Source organism: Callithrix jacchus, chromosome 22 (genome assembly GCF_049354715.1).
Source record: "Callithrix jacchus isolate 240 chromosome 22, calJac240_pri, whole genome shotgun sequence".
Classification (NCBI taxonomy): Eukaryota; Metazoa; Chordata; class Mammalia; order Primates; family Cebidae; genus Callithrix; species Callithrix jacchus.
This window is the reverse complement of record NC_133523.1, coordinates 12,129,261-12,148,637: the sequence shown is the minus strand read 5'-3', so window position 1 is coordinate 12,148,637 and position 19,377 is coordinate 12,129,261. Positions and strand designations below refer to the sequence as shown.

General features: G+C 47.2%; 1 protein-coding gene across 21 annotated transcripts in view; it reads left to right on the top strand.

The window, feature by feature from the left end:
• The window catches only part of CACNA1A (calcium voltage-gated channel subunit alpha1 A), a 424,329-nt gene that overhangs the window by 290,566 nt on the left and 114,386 nt on the right, over positions 1-19,377 (top strand). For 17 of the 21 annotated variants that reach the window (XM_078360721.1, XM_078360716.1, XM_078360727.1 and 14 more), the window contains 3 exons: positions 667-782; positions 2,177-2,233; positions 4,943-5,038. In XM_078360721.1, coding sequence (XP_078216847.1) covers positions 667-782; positions 2,177-2,233; positions 4,943-5,038 — 269 coding nt within the window. The remainder of the gene's footprint in view (positions 1-666; positions 783-2,176; positions 2,234-4,942; positions 5,039-19,377) is intronic. The other 4 variants (XM_078360718.1, XM_078360717.1, XM_078360715.1 and 1 more) reach the window with 1 other exon arrangement.

Sequence of the window (19,377 nt, the reverse complement as noted above, 5' to 3'; positions counted from 1 at the left end):
ATTGGTCTAACTGAAAAGAGGGCTGAAATAATTTTTAGCCAAGAGTATGAAGAAAATGAGAATGAAGTATGCAACCAGTGGTGGTTGGCATGGCGTGGTTTTATCCTTTTGTTTTTTTTCTTTATTATTATTTTTTTAAAGACAGAGTCTAGCTTTATCACCCAGACTGGAGTGTAGTGGGGTGATCATAGATCACTGTAACCTAGAACTCCTGGGCACAAGCAATCCTCCTGCCTCCGCCTCCTGCATAGCTAGGGCAACAGGCGCATGCCACCATGCCCAACTAAATTTTTTATTTTTCATAGAGATGGGACCCACTGTGTTGCCCAGGCTGGTCTCAAGTTTCTGGCCTTAAAGGATACTCCCACCTCAACCTCACAAAGTGCTGGAATTACAGGCATGAGCCACGGTGCCTGGCCTTTTGCTTTTTTCTTTCCCCAGGCACAGTTGTTGGGAAACGTGTGAAGCTGGCAGAGGCACCCATCGCTATAATATCCCAATCTTTTCCCAGAAGACCTGACTCCTGTTGAAAACTCCTGATCTCCAGGGACTTCTGAATCCCCAAACACACACACACACACACACACACACACACACACACACACACACACACGTCTCCTAATATTGTCAAAGCAGCCATACTCTGGCTTTTCTATGCTTCTGCAGGGAGTTTGCCAAAGAAAGAGAACGGGTGGAGAACCGGCGGGCTTTTCTGAAGCTGAGGCGGCAACAACAGATTGAACGTGAGCTCAATGGGTACATGGAGTGGATCTCAAAAGCAGGTGAGGCCCTTTCATCCTGGGGCCCAGGGATGGAGCTCCCAGGCCACAGAGAACACAGAGTCATGCATACAGTTTGGAGAGGGCTGAGCTGAGAGGGTCAGGATGGGAGGAGGAAGAAAACCTGAACTGGCAGACCCAAATGTTATCAGCAAGGTCCAGAGTATAATACGAAAAAGTCTAGGATGAAGCCAGGATCTGTCGTCATATAACTGTTGAGTTCTGAAGTCAGACGTTGGTTTACATCCCACCCTGACACTTTTCACCCATGCACCACACATCCCTGTGCCTCCGTCTCCCTGGCCGTTCCGTGGAGGTGATGATAGGACCTATGTCATAGGACCATTTGAGTACTTAGTACTAAATAGAACTAAATAATCTCAGTTAAGTCACTTGGGGAGAGTGGTGCCTGATACACAGTAGGCGCACGTTTATTTCTTCAGCCATTTAACTAGCATTTAGAGAGCACCTGCTGATCAGGCACTGATCCAAGCACTGACCACATGAGAGTAAGAGTACAGACCAAATCCCTGTCCTCAGGGCTCTGATATCTAGTGAAAGAGACAAAACAAACAAATACATGTCATGCTGGGGACCCCAAAATTCAGAGAAGGAAGATAAAACAGGGTAGGAAGTTGTCCGGGCACCGTGGGTGGATCACCTGAGGTCAGGAGTTCAAGACCATCCTGGCCAACATGATGAAACCTCGTCTCTATTAAAAATACAAAAATTAGCCAGGCATTGCAGCACACGCCTCTAATCCCAGCTACTCGGGAGGCTGAGGCGGGAGAATCGCTTGAACCCGGGAGGTGGAGGTTACAGTGAGCCGGATTGCGCCACTGCACTCCAGCCTGATGGACGGAGCGTGACTCTGTCTCAAAGAAAAATAAACCACACAGAGTAGGAAGTTGGAGGCAGGGTGATCAGGGAAGGCTTCTCTGAGGAAGTCCCTTCTGAGCAGAGAGACCTGAAGGATGTGAAGAAGGAAGCTGTGGGGATATCAAGGAGAGGGGCATTCCAGGCAGAGGAGACAGCAAGAGCAAAGGCCCTGAGGTAGAGACGTGTTGGAGACAGCAAGGAGGCTAGTGCAACTGAAACAGAGAGGCGGGGAGAGTCAGAGGAGAGGCGGACAGGGAGGTGGTGGCGATCAGGTCAAGCTCATAGGCGGTGGTGAGGAAGTTGGTTTTTATTTTGCATGAGGTGAGGAGAATGTTGCTCCTGTTGTGGAGGTGGGGCTTGAAGTCAGAAACCACCCAGCAGCATGTTTTCTGGGCAGTGGAGCTGTCACCATCAACCAGGGGAGAATGGGGTTGGCCCGGGAGACCTCCTTCTTCCCAGTCCAAGGGAGAACTCATCCTCCAAATGCGGGAGCTTAACTCTGTGCTCTTCCTCTTCAGAAGAGGTGATCCTCGCCGAGGATGAAACTGACGGGGAGCAGAGGCATCCCTTTGATGGTAACTGCTCTGAACCCACCTCGGGGGTGGGTCCCAGGGGCGATGGGAGAAGCTGGGGTGGGGAGTCAGGGGAGAGCAGGCGACCTGGCTGTAAGGATCCTCCAGCGGGTGGACGTCCCTCCTGGAGGAACTGTCAGACTTCATGCAGGGTTTCCCTATTCCGGCCTCCACTTTTTTGCTTTAATCACAAGCCTGACTTCTTCTGCTTTGCGCCTCATCTGTGAAATGGCTGTGCTATAAGCAATACCCTGTCTCATGAGATTGTTTCTGAGAAATATTCATTATGGAAATGGAACACCTAGGATAGTGCCTGGCACGGGCTTGGCATGTTTCTGTTCGCTAAACGAATAACCCACCAATAATCCAGTTGACTGTGAAAGGCTGCTGTGTCCCATGTCAGAAACTGAACCAGACAGAGCCATGACTTCCTTTTTGTTTTTATTGGGACAGAGTCTCACTCTGTCATCCAGGCTGGAGTGCAGTGGTGTGATCTTGGCTCACCGCAACCTCCGCCTCCCATGTTCAACCGATTCTCCTGCCTCAGCCTCCTGAGTAGCTGGGATTACAGGTGCCTGCCACCATGCCTGGCTTATTTTTATATTATTAGTAGAGATGGGGTTTCGCCATGTTGACCAGGCTGGTCTTAAACTCCTGGCCTCAAGTGATCTGCCCACCTCGGCCTCCCAAAGTTCTGGGATTACAGGTTTGGAGTGTAGACATTAATTTGTGGTCTCCTGGAAACCTGAATATGAAAGGAGGGACGATGAAGATGGTTCCAAAAAACCAACCTGCCCAGCAAAGCTGGGAGCCAGCAGGGAGACGGTCAGAGTGTATCCAGCCTGGAGCTTCCTGAAAGTAAAGTTTCTTAGAATAATTTAGAGAGAGAGCTGGATGCTGTCTGTCCATGGCTCACACCTGTAATCCCAGCACTTTGGGAGGCCGAGACAGGAGGATCACCTGAACCTGGGAGTTCAAGACCAGCCTGGGCAACATAGTGAGAGTCTTTCACTGCAAAAAATAAAAACTGAGCCAGATGTGGTGGCGCACACACCTATGGTCCCAGCCACTCAGGAGGCTAAGGCCGGAGGAACACTTGAGCCCAAGAGATAAAGGTTGCAGTGGGCACCACTGCACTCCAGCCTGGGTGGCAGAGTGAGACCCTGTTTGAAAAGAACAAAAAGAATTTAGAGACAGGCTAGGAGACTATGTCTGCAATGTAATAATAACAGCAATAAGAATAATGATAATACTCCCTGAAAAATGCAACTTCTTGCTCGAGATTTATCACACTTTAGAAAGCTGGTTTGACATGGGCCGGGTGCGGCAGCCACGCCCATAATCCCAGCACTTTGAGAGACCAAGGCGGGTGGATCACTTGAGTCCAGGAGTTCAAGACCAGTCTGGCCATCATGACAAAACCCCATTTCTACTAAAAAGACAAAAATTAGCTAGGTGTGGTGGCACATGCCTGTAATCCAGCTGCTTGGGAGGCTAAGGCATGAGAATCACTTGAACGTGAGAGTCGGAGGTTGCAGTGAGCCAGATTACACCACTGCACTCCAGCCTGGGTGACAGAGCAAGACTGTCAGAAAGAGAGACAGAGAGAGGGAGGGAGGGAGGGAGAAAAGGAAGGAAGGAAGGAGGGAGGGAAGGGAAAGAGAGAGAAAGGAAGGGAGAAAGAGAGAAAGAGAAAGGGAGGGAGGGAAAGAAAGAAGAGAGAGAGAGAGAAAGGGAGGGATGGAGAGAGAGGGAGAAAGAAAATTAGCTGGTTAGACAGGGTGATGACTTTTGATTGAACATCCCAGGGATTTGAGGGAAATAAAAGAGCTGGCACTCTGTCCCAGAGGGTTATAAAATGATTTTTACTGTTTTAGTTGGGGAGAGGATATTACCTATGAGGTGTCTAAATCTCATTATTGGAGCCCCTGGGGATGTATAGCTTGAATACTGAGGGAGAATCCCAAAATTCCAGCTTGCCTAGCAAGTATGTTACAGGTCAAGCAGTGGACTGTTTTCATAAGAAGGTGAGGTGTCTTGGAATTTAAAAATGGAGGCTGAGTGTGGGGACTCACACCTGTAATCCCAGTACTTTCGGAGGCCAAGGCAGCCAAATCACTTGAAGTCAGGAGTTTGACCAGCCTGGCCAACATGGCAAAACCCCATCTCTACTGATAATCCAAAAATTAGCTGGGTGTGCTGGCACACACCTGTAATCTCAGCTACTCGGGAGGCTGAGGCAGGAGAATCACTTGAACTTGGGAGACGGAGGTTGCAGTGAGCTGAGATCACATCACTGCACTCCAACCTGGGTGACAGAGTGAGACTTTGTCATAAAAGAAAGAGAGAGAGAAGGGGGGAGAGGGAGAGGAGGGAGGGAGGGAGGAAGAGGGAAAGAAAGAAAAGGAAAGGAAAGAAAAGAAGGAAGGGAAGGAAAAAGAAGAAAGAAAAGAAAGACCAGAGGGAAAATAGTGACTGAGGGCCGAGACCTGGAGTCGGACTGAACCTGACTTGATTCTTGTCTTTACCCCTCTGAGCAAAGTGAGAGTTCAGGTACCATCTTGAACCTCAGTTTACACATCTGAAAAATGGGTATACTGTTAGTTCCCACCAAACTGGTTGCCGTGAGAGTTGAATCCAAGGACACGCTGTACCCGTTGGGTCCGTGTTGCAAAAAGGGTAACGTCTTTTTCTCTTGCCATGTTTCCATTGTTGGAGCTCTGCGGAGAACCACCATCAAGAAAAGCAAGAGTGATTTGCTCAACCCGGAAGAGGCTGAGGATCAGCTGGCTGATATAGCCTCTGTGGGTGAGTCCCTTCCTCTGCCACCTATCAGTTGTTCATTACCCGTCGCCCAAGAGATGATGTGGGGTCGGGGCAGAGGGCTTGCAAACCGGGCTGCTTGAATTTGGCTGTCCACTCCACCCCTTCCCCCCATGTGTGTGTCCTGGGGCAGATTACATGATTATGGGAATGATATCCTTGCCTGGCTTCTCATTATTTTGCGGGAATTCAACTAAATGATCCCCATGAAGTGTGGGGAACCAGCACCTGGCAGGGACTCAGCCCTCAGTCATGTTGGTGAACGTTTGCAACTCACTTAGGAAGTATTCATGGGAGACCTGCTTATATTAGGTGCCTGCTTGCAAATAAAACACAGGCAATTGGGAGGCTAAGATGGGAGGATCGCTTGAGCCTGGGAGGCAGAGGCTGCAGTGAGCCATGGACACTGCAGCCCTCCAGCCTGGACACAGAAAAAAAACAAAAAAGACACAAACTGGGCCAGGCACGGTGGCTCATGCCTATAATCCCAGCACTTTGGGAGGCTGAAGTGAGCAGATCACCTGAGGTCAGGAGGTCAAGACCCAGCCTGGCCAACATGGTGAAACCCTGGCTGTACTAAAAATACAAAATATTAGCCAGTTGTGGTGGTGCATGCCTGTAGTCCCAGCTACTCAGGAGGCTGAGGTGGGACAGCTGCTTGAACCTGGGAAGCAAAGGTTGCAGTGAGCTGAGATCTCATCACTGCACTCCAGCCTGGGCAACAGAGCAAGATCCTATCTCAAAAAAAAAAAAAAAAAAAAAAAAAGACACGAACCAAATCCCTACCTATATGGAGCTCATAGTCCAGTGTAGGAAGTAGAAATTAAACAGAGAATTACACAGATAAACCTATAAAGGGAATAGCACTTCAGGGAGAGGCTCCGAGCTTAGTGTGCTCTGGAAGGATGGGGAGAAGTCAGAGAAGGCTACCCGGAGGAAGTGATACTTAAGCTGGAAACTGAAGGATGGGTAGGAGATGACTGGTGGTGATAGCCGAACGAACAGTGTGGCAGACGGGGCTCAGGCCTTTGCCACCAAAGGGCCAGAGTTGGGGGGAGAATGTGAATTCTTTCCCTTCTCTCTTCCCTGTCCTATTGATTCATTGGCCGTGATTCTGTTGATCTTGACCTTCTAAAATGAGAATGTGTTGTCGCGGTTGTTATTGTGGTTTAATGGGTTGGGTTGGGTTTTGTTTTTTAATGGATGGAAGAGCAACCAGGCAGAGGAAGTAAGACTAGAATAAGATAGAGGGGATGGCCGGGCGCGGTGGCTCACGCCTGTAATCCCAGCACTTTGGGAGGCTGAGATGGGCAGATCACGAGATCAGGAGTTCGAGACCATCCTGGCCAATATGGCGAAACCCCGTCTCTACTGAAAATACAAAAATTAGCCAGGCGTGGTGGTGCACACCTGTAGTCCTAGCTACTCAAGAGGCTGAGGCAGGAGAATCGCTTGAACCCAGGAGGCGGACGTTGCAGTGAGCCGAGATCACTCCACGGCACTCCAGCCTTAAGACTCCGTCTCAAAAATAAATTAAAAATATAAAATAATAGATTGAGGGAAGGAAGAATTTAGGCTGCTTGGGAAACTGTGTGGCTGCAGTTTAGAGGAGGAAAGGATGGCAAGAGGAGGAGGGAGGGAGAGAGGGAGGGAGAGAGGGAGGGAGAGAGGGAGGGAGAGAGGGAGGGAGGGAGGGAGAGAGGGAGGGAGAGAAGTGAAGGAAGGAGGGAAGTGAGGGCATCCATGTGTTTCTGATCCATAGTCTCTGATCCACTATTTCATAGTCCCCTTTTGTTTTCACTCACTCCGAGTTTATAACCTTACTGCTGAGTGTGGGCATAATTTCCTTTGCGATCACGTATCTCACGGGCTGGATACGCTGTGCTTTGTTTAGCCATGGCTCTATTAGACGGTGTTTGACTTGTTTCCAACAATTTCTCTTACGAAGAGCACCGCTGTGCACGTTTATGTACAATGACTCCCCCCACCCTTTGGGCGTATTTCCTTGGGGATAATTACAGGATCAAAGATATTAACAGCTTTTCAACTCATTATTCAAAGAGCCATTCTGAGTTTCAAAACCACGGAACCCATTTATAAACCTGCCAAGTACCAATACGTTCATGGATCCCCCACCCGGACCATCGAATATTACCAATTGAATTTCCTTTCCTAGTTAAGTGGGTTTGTAATGAGAGCTTAAAGCTTGTTTTCATTTGCATTTTTAATTTCCAGCCAAAACACGCTTTTTCTTGTAATGGAGGACTCATTCTACTTTCACTTGCTTAATCTCCTGTAAGCAAATGTCGAGAAGTGGAGCACCCAGTTGGTATCTTGTGTATTTGATCAATTATGTCTGTCTCACGCATTAGGTTACTTCCATTGTTTAAAATCTGTTTTATGGCCGGGCACAGTGGCTCACACCTGTAATCCCAGTGCTTTGGAAGGCCAGGGCAGGAGGATCTCTTGAGGCCAAGAGTTCAAGACCATCCTGGGCAATATAACAAGACTCCATCTCTGGGGGAAAAAAAAAATTGTTTAAAAACTTAGCCAGGCATTATAGCACACGCCTGTAGTCCCACCTTTTTGGGAAGCTGAGGCAGGAGGATTTCTTGAACCCAGGAATTGAAGGTTGCAGTGAGCTATGATTGTGCCACTGCACTGCAGCCTGAGCAACAGAGTGAGAACCTGTCTCTTAATAAAATAAAATAACACTAAATTATTTAAAATCTTCTTTGTTGGCTGGGCACAGTGGCTCATACCTGTAATCCCAGCACTTTGGGAGGCCAAGGCGGATGGATGGCTTGAGGTCAGGAGTAGGAGATCAGCTGGGCCAACGTGGTGAAACCCCGTCTCTAATAGAAATACAAAATCAGCTGGGTGTGGAGGTGTGCACTTGTAATCCCGGTTACTTAGGAGGCTGAGGCACGAGAATCACTTGAACCTGGGAGGGGGAGGGTGCAGTGAGCCGAGATGCTGCCGTTGTCGCCCAGACTGGGCGACAAGAGTGAAACTCCATCTTTAAAAAAAAAAAAACTGCTTTGTTTTATATGTATATGTATCTGTCTCAAAAAAAAAATCTGCTTTGTGATATATATATATATATATATATTTTTTTTTTTTTTTTTTTTTTGAGATGGAGTCTTGCTCTGTCACCCAGGCTGGAGTGGGGTGGCATAATCTCGGCTCCCTGTAACCTCCACCTCCCGGACTAAAGCAGTTGTCCTGCCTCAGCCTTCTGAGTAGCTGAGATCACAGGTGTGCACCTTCATGCCTGGCTAATTTTTGTATCTTTAGTACAGATAAGTTTGTGCCGTGTTGGCCATGCCAGTCCAACTCCTGACCTCAAGTGAACCACCCACCTCGGCCTCCCAAAGTGCTCGGCTCACAGGCGTGAGCCACCTTGCCCAGCCAGTAATCTATTCTTAGAAGAAACCAGTCATATCGTATTAGGGCCCCCCAATGACTTCATTTTAACTTGTCTTTTTAAGACTCTATCTCCATATACAGTCACATTCTAAGGTACTAGGGATTAAGATTTCAGCCTATAAATGAAAAGATCACAATTCAGCCCATGGCAGGAGAGCAATCCAGGGAGCCTTTAGAGAGAGTCGCAGAGGATTTGTCTGTGCTAAGCCCTGCTCTTCAATCTGCGGCTGACAAAAGAAAACTTGCTACGTGGGAAACCCAGTTTCAAGGCAGGGGTTTAATAAAGAAGAGATAAGCCAGGCACAGTGGCTCATGCTTGTAATTTCAGCACCTTGGGAAACCGAGGCAGGTGCATCACTTGACGTTGGGAGTTCGAGACCAGCCTGGCCAACATGGTGAAACCCCGTCTCTACTAAAAATACAGAAATTAGCAGGGCATGATGGCAGATGCCTGTAATTCCAGCTACTTGGGAGGCTGAGGCAGGAGAATCGCTTGAACTTGGGAGGCTGAGGTTGCACTGAGCTGGGAACGCACCACTGCACTCCAGCCTGGGTGACAGAGCAAGACTCTATCTCAATAAAAAATAAAAAGAAGAAATAAAAGAAAGTTGAGGGAGCACAGCTGTCAGACTGAGAGCTAATGCTGTCCTAGGACACCTCCGTTAACAAGGCAGGTGACATTGCAGCTTTCTAAACAGACCCAAAACCCAGGCCAGTGGCTTATTCTTTCCTAGCCAGAGTTGCTATAGGCAAATCCACCAAAACCCACCTTGTCAACCTGATTGCTCAAAAAGACAAAGAAAGGAGCCCCCAATCTAGTCAGTGATTTTCTAGACACCCCAAAAGAGACCTCTAGAATTCCAGAATTCTGGCAAGGAGACCCATTTACCTCTTTTTATTTATGTAAAGAATACAGTGATACAGACTGGGTGTGGTGGCTCACACCTGTGATCCTAACATTTTGGGAGGCCAAGGCAGGAGGATCGTTTGAGGCCAGGAGTTTGAGAGGAGCCCGGGCGACATAGTGAGAGCCATCTCTATCAAACATTAGCTGGGCATGGAGGCACGTGCCTGTAGTCCCAGCTACTTGCAAGACTGAGGTAGGCGGATCCCCTGAGCCAAGGAGGTCACGGCTACAGTGAGCTGCAAACATGCCCCTCCACTCCAGCCTGTGTGACAGAGACCTCATGTCAAAAAAAAGAAATAGTACAGTAACGCATATTTCAAAGTAAGGTGAGAGCTGTGTGGTGTTTGCCTTCACATTGTACCACAGTATTCACAGTCCTTTTTTTATTGTTATTGGTTTTTTTTTTTTTGAGACAGCGTCTTACCATGTTGCCCAGGCTGGAGTGCAGTGGCACAGTCATAGCTCACTGCAGCCTCAAATTCCTGGACTCAAGTGATCCTTGCACCTCAGCCTCCCCAGTAGCTGGGACCACAGGTGTACATTGCTACACCCAGCTAAGTTTTTTATGTTTTTTAATAGAGATGGGATCTCAATATTTGCCCGGGCTGGTCTCAAACTCCTGGCCTTAAACAATCCTCTGGCCTCCACCTCCCAAAGCGGTGGGTTTATGGGCGTGAGTCAGCACACCCGGCCCACAAGCAGTCTTATGAAATTGGTGATTCTACTGTGCTGTTGAATCGTTGGTAAATGCATTATAAAGCAAGTTCATTTCTAATTGATGAACTTACTGCTGAAATAAGGAACTTGAATCATTTACATGGAAAGTTGAGCCCTGTTGCTAAAAGGATCTCAAACTTCTTTTTTCTTTTTTTGAGATGGGGTCTTACTCTGTTACCCAGGTGGGAATGCAGTGCTGCGATCTTGGCTCACTGCAACCTCTACCTCCCAGGATCAAGTGATTCTCCCACCTCAGCCTCCCGAGTAGCTGGGACTACAGGTGCTCACCACCACAGCTGGCTAATTTTTGTGTTTTTAGTAAAGCAAGCATTTCACCACGTTGGCCAGGCTGGTCTCGAACTCCTGACCTCAAGTGATCTCCCCACCTCAGCCTCTCAAAATGCTGGGTTGTCAAATTTCATTTAGACTGGAGGAATATGTTCAAGAGATCGATTGTATGGTGTGGCGAACGTATTAATAACAATGTATCATATTCTTGAACATTGCTGAGTAGATTTTAAGCATTCTCACCATGAGAAATGTGATAAGCATATGTGGTAAGTGATAAGCATATGTGGTAATGCACATGGTAACTAGTTCCATGGAGCCATTCCACAGAGCATACATACGGTCAAAATACCATCCTGTGCACTATAAATAGATACAGCCTGTATCTGTCAATTTAAAATAAATGAATAATAATTTCAAAAAGAAAAATAACGCTATGGCTGGGCACACGGCTCAAACCTATAATCCGAGCACTTTGGGATGCCGAGACGGGCGGATCACTTGAGGCCAGGAGTTCGAGACCAGCCCGGCCAACATGGTGAAACTCCATCTCTAATAAAAATACAAAAATCAGCTGGGCGTGGAGGCGGGCATCTGTAATCCCAGCTACTCAGGAGTCAGAGGCATGAGAATCACTTAACCTGGGAGACAGAGGTTTCAGTGAGTCAAGATCCGCACGCCAGCCTGGGCAGTAGAGGGAGCCTTTATTTATTTCTGTAAAGAATGCAGTGATGCAGGCCAGGTGCAGTGGCTCACTCCTGTAATCCCAACATTTTGGAAGGCCAAGGTAAGAGGATCATTTGAGGCTACAGGTGCATGCCACAATGCCAGCTAATTGATAGAGAGAAGGTCTCACTATGTTGTCCAGGCTGGTCTCAAACCCCTGGTCTCAAACGATCCTCCCGCCGTGGCTTCCCAAAGTGTTGGGATTGTAGGCATGAGCCACCATACCTGGCCTGTGTTCAAGAGAAAAAGAAGGAGAAGGAGAAGAAAGATAAGTAAAATTCAGAGCATATTAAAAAAAAAAAAAAGTTGAGCCGTTATGAATGGAAGCTGCCATTGTAACTGCTTTTTTAGGAAAACCAGGTCCCATTGAGGTGATTTGGTTGATTTGTTTTAGAGACAGGTTCCTGCTCTGTCGCTCAGCTGGAGTGTAGTGGTATGATCGTAGCTCTCTGCAGCCTGGAGCTCCTGGGCTGAAGCAGTTCTCCCAGCTTAGCCTCACAAGCAGCTGGACTAAGGTGCCACCACACCCAGCTTATTTATTGTGGTGGTGGTGGTGGTGGTGGTGGTTGAGATGGGGTCTGGCTGTGTTGCCCAGGCTGGTCTCAGATTCCTGGCCTCAAGTGATCCTCCTGCCCTGGCTTCCCATAGTGCTGGAATTACAGGCATGATTTTTTTGTATTAATTTATTTGCAGCTGACAAATGGTAACTGTGTATGTTTATGGGGTACAGTGTGATGTTTTGGTCTGTGTACACATCATAGAATGATTCAGTCATGCTAATTAACACATCTGTCACCTCACCACCTCATCATCTTTTTGTGGGGAAGGCATTAAAAATCTCTCAGCAATTTTGAAATACGTAATACATTATTATGTATGAATAATGCAATCAAAATGCACAACAGTGTATTAATGCATTACTAAATGCACTGCAATGCAGTAGGTCATTAAAACTTCCTCCTCCAGTCTAGCTGCAGCTTACACCCTTTGATCAATGTCTTCCCTTTCTCCATCCGTCCTCCTCCCCTGCAGCTGCTAGGAAGCACCTTCCTGCTCTTTCTATGAGATCAGTTTTTTCAGTTTTTGACTCTCACAAGTAAGATCACACAGTAGTTGTCTTTCTGTGCCAGCTTAGGTTACTCAGTATAATGTCCACCAGTTCTATCCATGTAGTCACACATTATAGGATTTCCTTCCTTTTAGGGCTGTATAATATTCCATTTGTGGATATACCACATTTGCTTTACCCACTCATCCATTATGGGACACTTCGTTTGCCTCCGTATTTTGGCTGTTGTGCATATGTGGGAGTGCAGGTGTCCTGAAAAGATTTAAATGTAAGACCTGAAATGGTAAAGATGCTGTAAGAAAACATTGAGAGAAACCTCCATGGCGTTGGTCTCAGGAATGATTTTATTTTGATTTTTTGATTACACTTTAAGTTCTGGGGTACATGTGCAGAACACGCAGGATTGTTACACAGGTATACACGTGCCATGGCGGTTTGCTGCATCCCTCCCCTCGTCATCTACATTAGGTATTTCTCCTAACGTTATCCCTCCCCAATCTCCTCACCCCTGCTATCCCTCCCCTAACCCCCCCCACCTCCTGACAGGCCCCGGTGTGTGATGTTCCCTTCCCTGTGTCCATGTGTTCTCATTGTTCAACAACCATGTATAAGCGAGAATATGCAGTGTTTGGTTTTCCAGCTTCATCCATGTCCTTGGAATGATTTTTGGACAGGACCTCCAAAGTACGGGTAACAGAAAAGTAGACAAATGGGATTGTATCAAAGAAAAAGTTGGTGCGCAGCAAAGGCAACATGTAACAGAGGGAAGACACAACCTGCCAGTGTGAGAAATGTTTGCAAACAATGCATCTGATAAGGAGCTAACATCCAAAATATATAAGGATCTCAAACAACTCAACAGCAAGAAAACAAATAACCCAATTAAATACGCGCAAAGGCAGCTACTTGGGAGGCCAAGGTGGAAGGATCCCTTGAGCCCGGGAGGCAGGGGTTGCAGTGAGCTGAGATCGCATCACTGCACTTCACCCTGGGTGACAGTGAGACCCTGTCTCAAAATAAAAAATTAAGCTGTGCAAAGGAGCTGAACATACGTAACCCAAAAGAAAAAAGATAAAAAGAGATACAAGTGGCCAGCGGGAGTATGAAACATGCTGAATGTCACTAATCATCAGGGAAATGAGAATTAAAACTCCCATGAGCTGTCACCTCACACTTGTTAGAGTAGCTATTATCTTTTTTCTTTTTCCCCTGAGAGGGAGTCTTGCTCTGTCACCCAGGCTGGAGTGCAGTGGTGTGATCACGGCTCACTGCAACCTCCGCCTCCTGGGTTCAATGGATTCTACTGCCTCAGCATCCCAAGTAGCTGAAATTATAGGCACACGCCACCGTGCCTGGCTAATTTTTGTATTTTGGTAGTGATAGGGTTTCACCATGTTGGTCAGGCTGGTCTCAAACTCCTAACCTCAAATGATCCTCCCTCCTTGGCCTCCCAGAGTGCTGGGATTACAGGTGTGAGCCACTGCACCCAGCCTAGAGTAGCTGTTATCAAAAAGGCAAATGAGGTTTATTGAAGTCCTAATCCCTGGTACCTGCAAATGTGGCCTTACGTGAAAATAGGGTCTTTGCAGGTGGTAATCAAGCTAAGATGAGGTCAGACTTATTTAGGGTGGGTCCTAAATCCAACAACTGGTGTCTTTATAAGAGAAGAGGCAGGCTGACCAACATGGTGAAACCCTGTCTCTAAAACTACAAAAATTAGCCAGGTGCAGTAGCGCACACCTGCAGTCCCAGCTACTCAGGAGGCTGAGGCAGGAGAGGTTGTGGTTTAAACCCAGGAGGCGGAGGTTGCAGTGAGCAGAGATCATGCCACTGCATTCCAGCCTGGGCAACAATGTGAGACTCCATCAAAAAAAAAAACAAAGATAAATCATAAAGTGCTGGTGAGAATATGGAGAAAAGGGGATCCATTTACATGGTTTTAATAATACAGGCTCTATATGGGTGGTATTGAGTTCCCAGAGTTGCCGTTACAAAGCGTCACAAACCCAGTAGCTTAGAACACAGAAGTTTCTTCTCTCACAGTTCTGGAGGCTGGAAGTCCAAACTGAAATCAGGGTATCCGCAGAGCCGCCATGTTCCCTCAGAAGGGTTTAGCAGAGAATCTGTTCCAGGCTATTTTCTTAGCTTCTGGTGCTGCCGGCAGTCCCTGGCGTTCTGGTGCTGCTAGCAATCCTTGGTGTTCCTAGGTTTATAGGTGCGTCGTCCCAGTCTCTGGCTCTGTTGTCATACGTTCCTCTTTCTGTGTGTCTGTATCCCATTTCTTTCTTTTTTTTTTTTTTTTTTTTTTTTTTCCTGAGACAGTGTCTCACTCCATCACCCAGGCTGGAGTGCAATGGCACAATCAAAGCTCACTGCAACCTCAACCTCCTGTGTTTGAGCAAGCCTCCCGAGAGGCTGGGATTACAGGCATAAGCCACCACGCCCGGCTAATTTTTGTATTTTTAGTAGGGACGGGGTTTCACCAGGTTGGCCAGGCTGATCTTGAACTCCTGGCCTCAAGTGATCTGAACACTTTGGCCTCCCAAAGTGCTGGGATTATAGGCATGAGCCACAGCACCCAGCCTGCCTCCCCTCTGATAAAGACACCAGTCGTGGGGTTTAGCTGACTAAGTTTGACCTCATTTTTTGATTACCACCTACAAAGACCCCATTTTCAAGTAAGGCCACTTTTGCAGGTACCAGGGGTTAGGACTCCAACAAACATTTTTGGGGGACACAGTGCAACTTGCGATATGGGCGGCAGCTACATTCACGTGCTGCACATTGTCATTTTGGTCAGTGACAGCGGATCTATGTGATGGTGATCCCATAAGATGATATGATGAAGCTGAAAATTCCTATAACTTGGTGACATCGTAGCTGTCATAATGTTGTAGCACAAGCACAATTGCTTTGTTTATTTTCTTTCTCCAAGATGGAGTCTTGCTCTGTTGCCCAGGCTGGAGTGCAATGGCGTGATCTAGGCTCACTGCAGCCTCTGTACTTCATAATAACACATCAGACTTGGGAGACTTAGTACAAAAAGAAACAGTATAAAATATCTGGTCCGGGCGTGGTGGCTCACGCCTGTAATCCCAGCACTTCGGGAGGCCGAGGCGGGCAGATCACCTGAGATCGGGAGTTTGAGACCAGCCTGATCAACATGGAGAAACCCCGTGTCTACTAAAAATACAAAATTAGCCAGGCGTGTTGGTGCATGCCTGTAATTCCAGCTACTCGGGAGGCTGAGGCGGGAGAATCACTTGAACCCGGGAGGCAGAGGTTGCAGTGAGTCAAGGTCACGCCATTACACTCCAGCCTGGGAAACAAGAGCAAAACTCCGACTCAAAAAAAAAAAAACAAAAAAACCTCTTTTGAATCCATCTTGATATTGATTCCATGTTGAAATGAAAATATTTTGAATGTATTGGCTTGAATAAAACATCTTATGAAAATGATTTTTTTAAATCTGGAAATTGTCTGCATTATAATTCCAGACTCCAGAGAAAAATGAGAGACAGGAATGCATAGAAAAAGGGAACATGGGTCACAGTGAGTATTAAATGCAATTAATAGAAAGGACAGTACCCAGCATGGGGCCCAGCACTTAGTAGGTGTTCAATTAATATTCTCCCTTCCCAGTGAAGGGTTTGGAAATGTTCAATGGTAAGGGGAGGGTTATGTCACCACCAAGGATTTATCTGGCGATTCGTTCACTACCAGAATTAATCTGCTGATGCATTCAGCACCAAGGATGCATCCCTCTCCCTTCCCAGTGAAGGGTCTTCAACATGTTATGGTGTGGGGAGGGGTATGTCACCACCGAGGATTCGTCTGGTGATTTTGGGTGTTTGTGTGCCCGTTGTGGGGATGGGTTTCCAGGCTGAGCGGCCAGGAAAGACTTTTTCAATGGCTGGCGCATGAACCTAGTCACGATTTCAGCTCTTGAGGTTCTACTAGATTTTATATCCAATAATCATAAGGTACCAGACATCATGCTAAGGTGTATTCATTCATTTATGCCTTTGGATGGCCCTTGGAGGTAGGAAGTGTGGTTGTCTCCAGTTTACCAGTGGAGTTGCTGGAGATCTGAGATGCAGGGTGGCTTGCCCAAGGTCACCAACGTGGTTGGTGATTAAGCCTGGTTTTCAGTGTGGCTCCTGCAAGAGAGGGGGATAGGGACCTTCTGTCTGCTGTGGTTGGTATGTTTCTCTCTCTGTCTTCTCTCTCTCTCTCTCTCTCTCTCTCTCTCTCTCTCTCTCTTCTCTCTCTCTCTCTCTCTCTCTGTCTTCTCTCTCTCTCTCTCTCTCTCTCTCTCTCTCTCTCTCTCTCTCTCTCCCCCCCCCTCCCCCCCTCCTCGATCTGTGGAACATCTCCCCCAACCCCCAAGGTCCAAAGGGTCTTATTTCTTTTGGTAAAACCTTTTGGAGACCTACAGATCTGGATACATCTTTGAGAGTTTCAGGGACTACGGCCAGAAATGCTGGGCAGGGTCATGAGGAGCTGCCCCTGGGTTCAAGAAGGTGATGGACATGAGGGGAAGGGTCTTTGCAGAGAAGAGAGGGATCACTGTAAGGAGGTCACAGCCTTCCCGGCCTGGCTAACGGCAGCAGAGTGGAATGTACCCCAACCCCATGGCCACATGCCCCTGGTGTGCAGTGTGGTGGCCCAGAGCACATGTTCCGAACCCTCTTGACACATCCTCACCAGTTACTAGACCCCTCTCACCCCTTGGCTGTAAAATGGGGATGACGCTGTTCCCTACTTCCTAGGGCTCTGAGGAGGAGCAAGTAGCTTGTCATGTAAAACATGCTCCCTGCAGTGCCTGGTGCCTGCTAAATGTTCCATAAACGTCAGCTGTTATTTTCATTCAAGGGAAGCTGAATTCCATATTTTCATGGAAAATCTCCCAGTTTTTAAATGTGGACCAATAATTTCAGTTTTCGCAAACCCAGTATGAATCGGTGTGGCCCCAAGGGTGCCAACTCAAAATCTCTGTTGAGAATTTTGCTGCTAGGAAGTGGCCTCCTTAGAGGCGTTCGTGTCCTGCGTCTGGCAAGCCAGGTGGTTTTGAGAAACGTGCTGGATGGGTGAATGGGTGAATAGATAAATGGAACGAATGGAGAAACAGATGAGCAAGTGAATGACGAATGGATGGATGAATGCATGAGCAAATGAATGATAAACACAAAGGAATGGGTGAATGATTAATGTGCTAATGAATTTAAGAATAATGAAAGAATGAATGAACAAATGGAAGGATGAAAGAATGAATGAGTGTATTCATGAATGAATAAATCAATGAAGAATCATCTTAAAATGAATGCAACTGAGGGTTTATAAGAAAAGATGTTTTAAGGCTGGGCATGGTGGTTCATGCTGTAATCCCAGTGCTTAGGGAGGCTGAGGAGGGAGGACCGCTTGAGGCAAGGAGTTCAAGACCAGCCTGGGCAACAAAGGGAGACCTCATTGCCACAAAAAAAAAAAAAGTTGTAATTCAGAGGGAATGGTGGTACGTGACTGTAGTCATAGCTACTTGGGAGGCTGAGGTGGAAGGACCACCAGAGCCCAGGAATTCAAGGCTGCAGGGAACTGTGATCACACCACTGCACTCCAGCCTGGGCAACAAAGCCAGATCCCATCTCAAAAAAAAATAATAATAATAGAGGTATTTTAGAAGGTAAATTCAATCTGTCCAAAACTGAGCTCTGACCTTCCCCTAAACCTGTGCCCATTCAGTAGGTGAGAGCTCCATCCCTCAAGGGGTTCACCAGAAACCCAAAATCCCTCTCTTACACCCACACTGTTCCATCAGCAAATACTGAATCTACCTTAAGTGAGTCATCCCAAATCCTCTCTGCTTAAACACCGCCCAAGTCCAGCCCCATCCATTGTCATCATTATCACTTGCCTGGATGGATTCAGTCACCTCCAGCCTGGTCTCCCAGCTCCAGTCCTCAGCTTTCACTGTGTATTCTCCCCAGCGGCAGCCAGAGGCTGCCTATGAACACCCAAGTCAGGTTCCATCTCTCCTCTACTCAGAATACTCCACGGCTCCCATCTCACTCAGGGTAAAAGCCAAAGTCCTCTTTGTGGTCCGCCAGGCCCTGCATGATCTGCCTGTCACCTACCTGCCTTCATCCCCTTCCACTTTTCCCCTCAACCACTCCACTCCAGCCACACTGACTTTCTTGTGCTGTTCCCTAAAAATGTCAGGCAGGTACATTCATGCTTCAGGACCTTAAATTTGCTGTTTCATCGACCTAAGATACTAAAGTGACAAGTCAACACACTCACCTTGACCACACAATTTAGTGCTGCAGCCTGCCTTGTACACTTTTCTAGGGCTCTCAATCCCTCCATGATGCTTTACTTTTTAAAAAAATTTTATATTTTTGTTATTTAAAAAAAAAAAAAACATGTTTTGATGTGTTGCCCAGGCTGGTGTCAAACTCCTGGCCCCAAACAGTCCTCCCACTCCAACCTCCCGAAGTACTGGGATTACAGGCATATCACTGAATCCACCCCAGCTTTTGCTTTCCATAGAACTTTTCATTTTCCATCCCACTGTTAATTTACTTATTATGGCCACTGTTGAGAATCAGACCCAGGAGGTCCAGGCTCTGTTGCCTGATGTATCCTGAGCCCCTGGAACAGAACCTGACACAGAGTAGGTACTCAATAAATGCATAAGACCAAAAATATTTGCACACACCCAGCTCATTCCTCAGTGATCACTTCTAAAGTGAAATGCCCATGTAACACTAGGATCTTATTCACATCTCTTTCTGGAGGCCTTCCAAGCATGCTCTGTGCAGCCCTGTTGCCTGTCCCTGCATCAGGGAATGAAAACCCTGCTTTATCCTGCCCTGTGGTGTGACATCCAGAGGCAACAGATGTGGCTGGGAGTGGGAGATGTGGAAGACTGGCTCCTGCAACAGAGAGCTATCAGCCTCCCCATCGATATCCTGCTTTCTCATTGGTTATTTCCAATTCTGTTTCTTTCAGAGACATTGTCTTCTCATAAGTTCTATCTCTGCAAAACTAAGCCCATGGGTCATGTTGGTTCCCTTGGGCCAGAGGGCTTGCGGGAGAGACTAATGGATCCCCTGGCTAAGATCTGTGCTTGGGCTGCACATTGGTTAATTTCTTCTACGGGAACAGCCTGAGCCTGACATTCTCCATCTT